The 12,917-nt window shown below is 39.9% G+C and overlaps 1 protein-coding gene across 2 annotated transcripts in view; it reads right to left on the reverse strand.

The window, feature by feature from the left end:
* Window positions 1-306: 306 nt before the first annotated feature.
* SEC24A (SEC24 homolog A, COPII coat complex component) overlaps window positions 307-12,917 on the reverse strand; it is a gene marked incomplete at both ends in the record, with an annotated part of 72,622 nt that continues 60,011 nt past the window's right edge. For both annotated transcript variants that reach the window (XM_079702712.1, XM_079702711.1), the window contains 5 exons: window positions 307-421; window positions 1,069-1,172; window positions 2,555-2,647; window positions 2,973-3,077; window positions 5,579-5,716. In XM_079702712.1, coding sequence (XP_079558838.1) covers window positions 307-421; window positions 1,069-1,172; window positions 2,555-2,647; window positions 2,973-3,077; window positions 5,579-5,716 — 555 coding nt within the window. The remainder of the gene's footprint in view (window positions 422-1,068; window positions 1,173-2,554; window positions 2,648-2,972; window positions 3,078-5,578; window positions 5,717-12,917) is intronic.

Genomic DNA, 12,917 nt, shown 5'->3' on the forward strand with positions numbered 1-12,917 from the left:
TTACAAAACGTACTTTGCCTCTGCAATACTGTCTTATTTCAATCCATAACAACTCAAACATAATTGGCAGCAAAGGAAAAAAGGTATCCAATCATATGTAGATATATTTTGATTTGAAAAATACAGTATTTCAGAGTTGCATGTTTGCTGTGTTCCTTGATTTGCTATAGTTTGTTGAGATCACAGTGAGAACATATAATCGTCACATTAGTCCACAAACCTAATAGGAAAGGAAAGTATTACACATTTTCAGGTGTTCTGCATTATTGTAACTTTCCTTAGAAATTACTAAGTATCTTCATTTGTTCACTTATTCACTTGCTGTTGTATATGCAAGAGGAATTCATAATATGATAATGCAGATTCTGTTCTGTCTTCTACCATGTTTTGAAGGAAGTTTGCTTTCATTGGACTCTCATCCCTTAGGAATAAAAGACAAATATTTACATACATTAGACAAAATGTAATAGTAACATAAACAGTGGATTTGTCACAAAGCTTTTGACACACATTTTGCTAATAACTGGATATAAAGCATAACTTAGTACTATTTATTTATTTATTTATTTTTTATTTTTGCGGTACGCGGGCCTCTCACTGTTGTGGCCTCTCCCGTTGCGGAGCACAGGCTCCGGACACGCAGGCTCAGTGGCCATGGGTCACGGGCCCAGCCGCTCCACAGCATGTGGGATCTTTCCAGACCGGGGCATGAACCCGTGTCCCTTGCATCGGCAGGCGGACTCTCAACCACCGCACCACCAGGGAAGCCCAGTACTATTTATTAAAAAAAATTTTTTTTTCTATACTCTTCTAAAGAGTTTGTGGGAATTCCCTGGCGGTCCAGTGGGTAGGACTTTGTACTTTCACTGCCGGGGCCAGGTTCCAACCCTGGTCGGGGAACTAACATCCTGTAAGCTGCTCGGTGTGGCCAAATCAATCGATCAATCAATCAATCAATAAAGAGTTTGCTTAAGCAAAAGGTCACACATATTTGAGTCACAAGGACTCAAAACAGGTCCTTGAAAGGCCAAATTGTTTCACTATCAGTAAATGACAAATTCAACTTACCTTATTACATAAAGTATTGGGTAAAATGGTCTCTGTTCTCTAAGCCAAGAGATGAAAGCTATTGTTCTGGCAGATTCTGGTGTATCAAGTTCTGGAAGGTCTGTCTATTAAACAAAAACCAGCAACATCCAACTTATTCTAATCATCTACAGTGTTTTTCAAACTTCATCTTGTATATGAATCACCTGGGGATCTTGCTGAACTGCGGACACTGATTTAGGAGGTCTGGGGAGGAGCCTGAGATTCTGCATACCACAGTTTTCTAGTAAGGGGATGGAAACTTCTTAAAGGGACAGATAATAAATATTTTAGGTTTGCAGGTCATTTGGTCTCTGTTGCAATTCTCAACTCTGCCACTGTTCCACTGAAGTAGCCACAGACTATACATTATAACATCTAGAATTAACTGATCCATTCAGGCAGTTATTACAAATATAACCATTTCTTATCTCCTCATTACTTAAAATGCCTAGTCATCCAGACCAGCCATTAAGCTACTGCTTATCCTAGAGAGAATCCTGACATATATGTCTCTTAAATGTATACATCTCCTAATGACTTTTTCTTTTTTTTTTTTTTTTTTGTGGTACATGGGCCTCTCACTGTTGTGGCCTCTCCCGTTGTGGAGCACAGGCTCCGGACGTGCAGGCTCAGCGGCCATGGCTCACAGGCCCAGCCGCTCCGTGGCATGTGGGATCTTCCCGGACCGGGGCATGAACCCGTGTCCCCTGCATCGGCAGGCGGACTCTCAACCACTGTGCCACCAGGGAAGATCCCTAATGACTTTTATAAATGAAGTTAAACCCAAAAATATGAAAAGATGCTGACATAAAACATATTCCAAAGCTGGTAACAAACTCAGAGTTGAAACTGAAAAATATGATGTGAAATAAGACCATGTTATAATTAATTCTAACTTTAAAATTCACAGCTATCCAAATGGTAGTTTCACACATGCTTTCTCATGCGTTATTTCAAATACTCCTCCATAAGCAATAGTATTCTTATTTTACAAACGAGGCTTGACCAGGTTTGACAAACCTGGTCAAGTCAAGGTTAGTGACCTGACCAAGGTCACAGAGCTAGTGACAGAGAGTCCACTATTACATTGTCCAATAATCAATATAAATCCAACTGACACTGGTCACAAGTCATTTGCTTGTGTGGAAATTAGCTTAGTTCTTACTCCAAAGCAGCGGTTAAAAGGACCCTGCCAAAGAACAATGAAATCACTTGAAAAAACACAAAACACAGAAACAAAAGAGCCCTAACATTAATGCCAACAGCAGCAAACTTTTTTGGCCATTAACTAAATTCCTTACTTTCTCCCTAAAATAGTACACACACATAAGTCAGTCAAAGATGCAAAATAACCTAAAGAATGCCTTTAAAATATAGCTATGATTTCAAAATAGGATGTTCATGTTTTTGCCACATTTGAAATGCCTTTAAGCCTATTACAATCACTATAATTACATAATCTTACCATAGTCTGTGGAATTAATGCATAGTTTTCAACTCCTAGAACTTGACTGAGAAAATTCTGTCCACAATTTCTTCCAACCCAAAGCATTAGTACCTAGGGACGGGAAGAAAACTATTTTGAGATGTAGCTTAACAGTGAGCTGTTGACTTACCTTTAACCACTGACTCTGTTTCAAAAGACCAGACAGATGAGTACGTTTACTGAGATTGTACAGCCTTCAACTGAAGTAATGATAACTACCATTTACCATGATGAGACATTTTACGCTTGGCATGAAAGGAGACTATGGAGGGATAAGTGGCTAATACAAAAATATACAGATTAAATAGCATATAATCTGTTAAGGAAGAGAGCTATTAAGAGGAATGAAGGTAGTAGTATGCAGAGAGAAGAATCCAGCGCAGTCAAGACTACTCACAGAGCTTGCATCCATGAGGAAAGCTCCATCCCTGCTCAGCTTCTCCACTGAAAGCTGAAGAATAGGTGGCTGAGGTATAGTGCGATCATTGATGTTGATTGCACCCTAAAGAGTTAAGCAAAAGATTAAAGCTTTTAATCATGTACCACAAGGTTCATTGCAGCAGTATTTACAATAGCCAGGACATGGAAGCAACCTAAGTGTCCATCAACAGATCAATGGATAAAGATGTGGAACATATATACAATAGAATATTACTCAGCCATAAAAAGAAACAAAATTGAGTTATTTATAGTGAGGTGGAGGGACCTAGAGTCTGTCATACAGAGTGAAGTAAGTCAGAAAGATAAAAACAAATACCGTATGCTAACACATATATATGGAGTCTCAAAAACAAAAAAAAAGGTTCCAAAGAACCTAGGGTCAGGACAGGAATAAAGACGCAGAGGTAGAGAATGGACTTGAGGACACAGGGAGGGGGAAGGGTAAGCTGGGACGAAGTGAGAGATTGGCATAGACATATATACACTACCAAATGTAAAACAGACAGCTAGTGGGAAGCAGCCGCATAGCACAGGGAGATCAGCTCAGTGCTCTGTGACCACCTAGAAGGGTGGGATAGGGAGGGTGGGAGGGAGAAGCAAGAGGGAGGGGATATGGGGATATATGTATACATATAGCTGATTCACTTTGTTATAACAGCAGAAACTAACACAACACTGTAAAGCAATTATACTCCAATAGAGATGTTAAAAATAAATAAATAAAGTAAAAAAAAGATTAAAGCTTTTAGATACAGGTAATAGGGAGCCACAATTAAACAAACAAACAAAAATTTTAATGAGTGTTACCTCTGAGACTTTGGAACTTATTTAGGTAAATCACAATTATTCATATTTAAATATAAAGAAGAGGAAGAAATATGTATCACTTATCTAAACAAAGTCACCATGAATCCCAATAAAGCCAAAATAATTTCTGATCTTAATTATTATTTTAAAAACTAATACAATAAATGCAATCAATATCACATATCCCGAATGGATAAATGACATTAGTGAGATCCAAATAAAGTCTGGAATTTAGTTAATAATAACAGATGATTGCGTGGCTTAGATCAATGTACACATCCTGAGGGAAGAGTAAGTCTAATGCAAATGTTTTTTCTCCAATTTAATATTTATTAAGGCCAGAAATGGAAGGTTTTCATTTATAATTTAGTACTGCCATCTTAAAACACACACACACACAAACACACACCTTTAAATATTTATAACTATTCATTTTTGACCAAAAGTTGATTTAAGTACTAAAACTTGGTACTTAATTAACCTTATCTAAAGGAGAAAGTAAATAAAATACTGACCTGTCAAGGGGTACTACCTTGATAAGGCTTTAGCTCTACCAGGAACTATTAATCACAGCACCTTAAGACCTCTGGCCTTAGGGTGTGTGGGCAGCAAGAGAGACTATAACTTAAATACAGCCATTAAGAAATTAATGTGAACTAAGAAAAGAGAGCCTTGTCCTTCTCTGGTGATAAAGATGGGAAGCTATCAGTGGCTCTGTTTTCTAGTCTTGTAGAAAAGGCCAATCTGAAAGAATGAGGCAATGCAAGAGAGTCTATGAATATGAGCTAGACCTGAGTTGAGTTATACCCTAGCCTTTCGTGTGGTTTGTGTTTGAGTGCCACATCAGTCCCCTTTCCTTCCTAAGCTTACTTGCAAAAAAGAGAGTCCTGATAAATACACCACTGAAAGTCCTAGTAGTGCTTGTCTTTGAATGTATATGAGTGATTTATTTTTCTTCTTTCTAGTGGCTTCCATATTATATACATCTAATATATTGCATTTGTATTTTTATGTTAATTTGCCTCTTTTTTAATGTGAGAAAAAGACAGGTCCAGTTAGTTGAACTTGTCAAACACAGGATTAATCTTGAGTTATTATTTTTGTAATACAAACTAATAATGTCATCAACAGTTTTCATTTGCTAAAAAGTTACCTCAAATTTCACAGGCAATTTCTCCTTTATTATGCAAGGTACCCTAAAATCTTTAAACTCCGAAAAGGTTTTAACCAAAATATTACTTCCAACATATATATCCTAATTTGATCACAATGTAGGAAGGAAGGTTATGATTTAACATTTTCATGCTTGTAGCTTTAACTCAGGTTAATTTCCTATCAAGGGAAAATAATGTTTCAACTTAGATAAATATTTTCTCTTTAATTCAGGAACACCATTACACTAAACATTGACCTGAGGTATTTAAATTAAGTGTAATTTTACTCTAGGGATACTCCTTTCAGATCAATTTGCTTAAATAAATAAATCATAGGTTGCTCTGGTCAATCTGACAATCTCTTCATTTACTTAGATCTGCTCTAAAGATTTGTCTTAAATAAACAGTAAAGTTTATTATTTTAATAACTTAAATAAAGGTACTATTTTCAGGAGCTTCCCAAAACCAAAATTTCTTTATATAGGAATAAAATGAAAAGCTTTAAAAAAGAAAACACCTTTCTTCATTTCTGCAGTGGATTCAATATAATTAGGCTTATAAACCTTCAAGTAAAAGCAACTAAAAAATGAATCAATCTTACCTCATCTGAGAGATTGTCAACTCTATACAAACTGGGATGAGTTGTGAGCATAAGGTAAACCAAAGGCTGATTTTTCACTTGACACATAGCAAAAATGCGTTCATCTAGACATGCATTTGTCCCAGTCTGAAATGATTTCTATAACAAAATAATACACCCCCATTAAAAAAAAGAAAAGGTATTCAACAAATACATATAAAGTTTGCAAATATCAGTTTTTAAAAGAATATCTTCAGACAGAATTAACAAATTTACCGTTAATTATTCTTTCAAAAATATATCTTGGGACTTCACTGGTGGCACAGTTGTTAAGAATCCGCCTGCCAATGCAGGGGACACGGGTTCAATCCCTGGTCCAGGAAGATCCCACATGCTGCAGAGCAACTAAGCCCACAGCTACTGAGCCTGCACTCTAGAGCCTGCAAGCCACAACTACTGAAGCCCGCACGCCTAGAGCCTGTGCTCCACAAGGAGAAGCCACCGTATGAGAAGCACATGCACCGCAACGAAGAGTAGCCCCTGCTCACCACAACTAGAGAAAGCCCACTTGCAGCAACGAAGACTCAACACAGCCCAAAAATACACACACACACACACACATATATATATATACCTTAATAAGTCACACACATCTATTAAATCGTGGCTATATCCTCTCCTGAAAGTCTTGACAAATTAATTATCTGACCATGGCAAAGTCATTTAATCTCTCCAGCATTTGTTTCCTAATCAATGAAATGGATCTAAACACTCTATCTACCATACAGCAATAGTGATGTAAAAATCTAAATAACATAGCAAGAAGGATAAAGTTATATTGCAGATGACAAAATAAAGACATGTATGAAATATGAAGGACCAAAGATCTAAGTTTCTGTAAAAGCTGGGTGATGACTAATGGTGGTTAACTATCCTTGTTTCTCCCACAGTTAGAGAAATTAAATAACGTAACAAAGCTCACAAATCAATCAGGAAAATTAATAATTTGAAGACAACTGCTTAGCAGAATACAGATAATAAGTAATTGTGAGTTTCAACTGGAATATTAGCTCCATGAAGAATAATGAAGTTCTGAGGTAAGGTTTTAGCCATTTCTACTGATGGAAAGGAATAGAAAGAGGCAGAGAGATAACAGCAATGAAAGTATGCCTTAAAACAAATGCACTGGGACTTCCCTGGTGGTCCAGTGGCTAAGACTCTGTGCTCCCTATGCAGGGGGCCTGGGTTCAATCCCTGGTCAGGGAACTAGATCCTGCACTCCACAACTAAAGATCCCGCATGCCGCAACGAAGATCTTGCATGCCGCAATGAAGACCCAGTGCAGCCAAATAAATATTTTTTAAAAAACAAATTAAAAAAACCAAATGCACTGACTATAAATAAGCAAGAAGAGAAAAGGTTCTTAAAGAAAGAGTACTATGGGAAATGAAAGAAGTTCCATTTATTCATTCAAAAAATATCTACTGAGTGCCTACTATGTACTAAGAACTGCTCTAGATGCAGGGACAAAGTGGTAGACAAACAAGTTAAAAATCCTTGTCCTTGTGGACAAAAATCCTAGTAAGGGAGAAGTAAATAATAAACAAGCAAAATATGTGGTATTTCAGTGTTAAGTGCTATGGAGAAAAACAAAGGAAGAAAGAGAGATAAAGAATGTCAGGGTGGGATGGGATGAGAGTACTGCATATTAAATGGGGAGATGAGGGAAGGCAGGCCTCAGTGAACGATAGCATTTAATGAAACACCTGAAGAGGGAAGAGCTCAGATTCTTAAATGTTAAAATTTAAGTATTTATGTAACCTCTGTGCATTTACATTATATTCAGAAGTGGAAATACATAATTTGAGTTAAAGAAACTAGAAGTAGATTCAAAAGCTATTTCTATCAATGTGTAACAGGTTGCCCTTCTTGCCTGGAAGAGACAACATACACCTGACAGGCCAATGCTGGAGTTCAGAAAGTATACAAATTGACAAGAGCAGTCCTTAATTCATCCTGGAATCTGGGATGGTTCCCCAGGTGATCTGTTAACATGAACTTTTAAATAAAATATTATAAGGGAAAGTTATACCAAGTCTACAAGTTAAGACATTTTTTATTAACTGAAGTATGGTTAATTTACAATGTGTTAGTTTCAAGTGTGCAGCAAAGTGATTCAGTTTCCTCTTTTTCAGATTCTTTTCCAGTATAGGTTACTTTTTTTAATATATAAATTTATTTTATTTATTTATTTTTGGCTGCATTGGGTCTTCGTTGCTGTGCACAGGCTTTCTCTAGTTGTGGCGAGCGGGGGCTACTCTTCGTTGTGGTGCATGGGCTTCTCATTGCGGTGGCTTCTCTTGTTGTGGAGCACGGGCTCTAGGTGCAGGCTTCAGTAGTTGTGGCATGCAGGCTCAGTAGTTGTGGTTCGCGGGCTCTAGAGCACAGGCTCAGTAGTTGTGGCGCACAGACTTAGTTGCTCCACAGCATGTGGGATCTTCCTCAACCAGGGCTGGAACCCATGTCCCCTGCATTGGCAGGCAGATTCTTAACCACTGCGCCACCAGGGAGGCCCAGTATAGGTTATTATAAGATATTAAGTATAGTTTCCTGTGCTATACAGTAGGTCCTTGTTATTTACCTATCTTATATATAGTAGTATGTATGTTAATCCCAAACTCCTAATTTATCTCCCCCCCAATCCCCGCTATCCCCTTTGGTAACCATGTTTGTTTTCTAAGGACATTATATTTTGGACATTGGATAAATAAGCCTCCTCCACCAGGCTAGAGTTTCCCTTTTTTCTTTTTTCAGGAGCCAGGGGTATGGGCAAAAGGTAGGCAGGGGAGACAAGTAAATAATAATATATTAAATAAATAAATAAATATATTTTTTAAAGTCCTCTATAAATAAATATATGTACAAGGAGCTACCGGGTCACAGAAGGAAAGGCAACTGCCAGAGAGACAACATTTGAGCTCAAAGACAAGGATAGGAAGGCATAGTGCAGATCATGCAAATAGGTACACATGTATGAGAAGGCATTTCTAAGATTAAGAAATGAAATGTGGGACTTCCCTGGTGGCGCAGTGGTTAAAGAATCCGCCGGCCAATGCAGGGGACACAGGTTCGAGCCCTGGTCCAGGAAGATCCCACATGCTGCAGAGCAACTAAGCCTATGTGCCACAACTACTGAGCCCATGCACCACAACTACTGAGCCCGTGCGCCTAGAGCCTGTGTTCAACAAGAGAAGCCACTGCAATGAGAAGCCCGTGCACCGCAATAAAGAGTAGCCCCCACTCGCTGCAACTAGAGAAAGCCCGTGCGCAGCAACGAAGACCCAGCACAGCCTAAATAAATAAATAGTAATTGCATTACAAAAAAAAAAGAAATGAAATATGGCTGAAATATTGTAGGGAGCAGGAAGCATCATAAGAGTCTCGTGTGTGACCTGTTGCTCTAGTGGTAAAATATACAGTTCCTGTTTTGAAAAACTGGAAAACTGATCATTTGCCTCTTTGATAACATCAGTGAATACTTCATCAGTGAGCATCTCTTACAAAGAAGGCACATACTTGAGCCGGAGGAAGATGGCGGAAGAGTAAGACGCGGAGATCACCTTCCTCCCCACAGATACATCAGAAATTCATCTACACGTGGAACAACTCCAACAGAACACCTACTGAACGCTGACAGAAGACCTCAGACCCCCCAAAAGGCAAGAAACTCCCCACATACCTGGGTAGGGCAAAAGAAAAAAAGAATAAACAGAGACAATAGGATAGGGACGGGACCTGCACCAGTGGGAGGGAGCCGTGAAGGAGGGAAGGTTTCTACACACTACAAGCCCCTTCGCGGGCGGAGACTGCAGGTGGCGGAGGGGGAAAGCTTCGGAGTAGCGGAGGAGAGCACAGCAACAGGGGTGCGGAGGGCAAAGCGGAGAGATTCTGGCACAGAGGATCGGTGCCCTCAGGCACACACCAGCCCAAGAGGCTTGTCTGCTCGGCCGCCGGGGCGGGCGGGGCTGGGAGCTGAGGCTCGGGTATCGGCTTTCAGTCGGAGTGCAGGGAGAGGACTGGGGCTGGCGGCAGGAAGAGAGCCTGAAGGGGTTAGTGCTAGCCCGGAGGGAGTCCGGGGAAAGGGTCTGGAGCTACCGGAGAGGCAAGAGACTTTTTTCCCTTTTGTTGCCTGGTGCGCGAGGAGAGGGCATTCCCCTCCCTCCCCTCTGCCTGAGTGAGCCAGAGCCCCCGGATCAGCGGCTCCTTTAAACCCGTCCTGTCTGAGCGAAGAACGGACGCCCTACGGCGACCTACGCGCAGAGGCGGGGCCAGGTCCAAGGCTGAGACCCGGGAGTTGTGAGAGCAGAGACAGGGAAATCTCTCTGGGCAGCCTCGGAGGCAGCGGATTAAAGCTCCACGGTCCATTTGATGTGCCCTGCGTCTGTGGAGTGCATGAATGGACAGCGAAGCATCCCAAATTGAGGAAGTGGACCTTGAGGACAAGATTTAAGACTTTCCCCCCTTTTTCCTCTTTTTACAACGAATTATCCCAAATTAAGGAGGTGGACTTAGCAAGATTTCAGACTTCTCGCCCTTTTCCTCTTTTTACAACGAATTATCCCAAATCGAGGAGGTGGACTTGGAGAGCAAGATTTTTTATTTTTCCCCCTGCTCTCTTTTTGTGAATGTGTATGTGTAATCTTCTGTTTAAGATTCTCTCTGTATAGCTTTGCTTCCACCATATGTCCCAGGGTTCTATCGGTCCCTGTTTTTTTTCAATAATTACTTTTTAATTTTAATAATGCTACTATATTTCATACTTTATTCTATTTTACTTTACCTGCTCTTTCTTTTTTTCCTACCTTCCCTTCCTCCCTCCCTCCCTCCGCTCCTCCTTTCCTTCTTTCTTTTTCTTTCCTCCCTCCCTCCCTCCCACCCTTATTTCCACTTTCTTTTTCTTTCCTTCCTCCCTCCCTCCCTCCTGTCTTTCTTTCTTTCTTTCCTTCCTCCCTCCCTCCCTCCCTTCTTCCATTCACTCTTCCTTTTGCTTTCATTCCTCCCTCCCTCCCTCCTTTCTTTCCTTCTTTCTTTCCATCCTTCCTCCTCCCTCCCTTCTTTCTTCCTTCCTTCCTTCCTTTCTTCCCTTCTTCCTTTCTTTCCCTCTCTCTTTCTTTCTGCTACTAATTCTTTCTTTCTACTTTTTCTCCCTGTTATTCTGAGCCGGGTGGATGAAAGGATCTTGGTGCTGCAGCCAGGAGTCAGTGCTGTGCCTCTGAAGTGGGAGAGCCAACTTCAGGACACGGGTCCACAAGAGACCTCCCAGCTCCACATAATATCAAACAGCGAAAATCTCCCAGGGATCTTCATCTCAACACCAGCACCCAGCTTCAGTCAACGACCAGCAAGCTACAGTGCTGGTCACCCTATGCCAAGCAACTAGCAAGGCAGGAACACAACCCCACCCATTAGCAGAGAGGCTACCTAAAAACATAATAAGGCCACAGGCACCCCAAAACACACCACCAGACGTGGACCTGTCCACCAGAAAGACAAGATCGAGCCTCAACCACCAGAACACAGGCATTAGTTCCCCCCACCAGGAAGCCTACACAACCTACTGAAACAACCTTAGCCACGGGGGACAGATACCAAAAACAACGGCAACTACGAATCTGCAGCCTGCAAAAAGGAGACCCCAAACACAGTAACATAAGCAAAATGAGAAAGCAGAAAAACACACAGCAGGTGAAGGATCAAGATAAAAACCTACCAGACCTAACAAATGAAGAGGTAATAGGCAGTCTACCTGGAAAAGAATTCAGAATAATGATAGTACAGCTGATCCAAGATTCTATTTCCAAGATCCAAAATCTTGGAAATAGAATAGACAATATGCAAGAAACAGTTAACAAGGACCTAGAAGAACTAAAGATGAATCAAGCATCAATTAAAAACACAATAAATGAAATGAAAAATACTCTAGATGGGATCAATAGCAGAATAACTGAGGCAGAAGAACGGGTAAGTGAGGTGGAAGATAAAATAGTGGAAATAACTGATGCAGAGCAAAATAAAGAAAAAAGAATGAAAAGAATAGAGGAGAGTCTCAGAGACCTCTGGGACAACATTAAACGCACCAACATTCGAATTATAGGGGTTCCAGAAGAAGAAGAGAAAAAGAAAGGGACTGAGAAAATATTTGAAGAGATTATAGTTGAAAACTTCCCTAATATGGGAAAGGAAATAGTTAATCAAGTCCAGGAGGCACAGAGAGTCCCATACAGAATAAATCCAAGGAGAAATACGCCAAGACACATATTAATCAAACTGTCAAAAATTAAACACAAAGAAATCATATTAAAAGCAGCAAGGGAAAAACAACAAATAACACACAAGGGAATCCCCATCAGGTTAACAGCTGATCTCTCAGCAGAAACTCTACAAGCCAGAAGGGAGTGGCAGGACATAATTAAAGTGATGAAGGAGAGAAACCTGCAACCAAGATTACTCTACCCAGCAAGGATCTCATTCAGATTTGATGGAGAAATTAAAACCTTCACAGACAAGCAAAAGCTGAGAGAGTTCAGCACCACCAAACCAGCTTTACAACAAATGCTAAAGGAACTTCTCTAGGCAAGAAACACAACAGAAGGAATATACCTACAATAACGAACCCAAAACAATTAAGGAAATGGGAATAGAAACATACATATCCATAATTACCTTAAATGTAAATGGACTAAATGCTCCCACCAAAAGACACAGAGTGGCTGAATGGATACAAAAACAAGACCCATATATATGCTGTCTACAAGAGACCCACTTCAGACCTAGAGACACATACAGATTGAAAGTAAGGGGATGGAAAAAGATATTCCATGCAAATAGAAATCAAAAGAAAGCTGGAGTAGCAATTCTTATATCAGACAAAATAGACTTTAAAATAAAGACTATTAGAAGAGACAAAGAAGGACACTACATAACGATAAAGGGATCGATCCAAGAAGAAGATATAACAATTGTAAATATTTATGCACCCAACATAGGAGCACCTGAATACATAAGGCAAATACTAACAGCCATAAAAGGGGAAATCGACAGTAACACAATCATAGTAGGGGACTTTAACACCCCACTTTCACCAATGGACAGATCATCCAAAATGAAAATAAATAAGGAAACACAAGCTTTAAATGATACATTAAACAAGATGGACTTAGTTGATATTTATAGGACATTGCATCCAAAAACAACAGAATACACATTTTTCTCAAGTGCTCATGGAACATTCTCCAGGATAGATCATATCTTGGGTCACAAATCAAGCCTTGGTAAATTTAAGAAAATTGAAATTGTATCA

The sequence above is a fragment of the Hyperoodon ampullatus genome, assembly GCF_949752795.1.
Source record: "Hyperoodon ampullatus genome assembly, chromosome: 4".
NCBI classification, from domain to species: Eukaryota; Metazoa; Chordata; class Mammalia; order Artiodactyla; family Ziphiidae; genus Hyperoodon; species Hyperoodon ampullatus.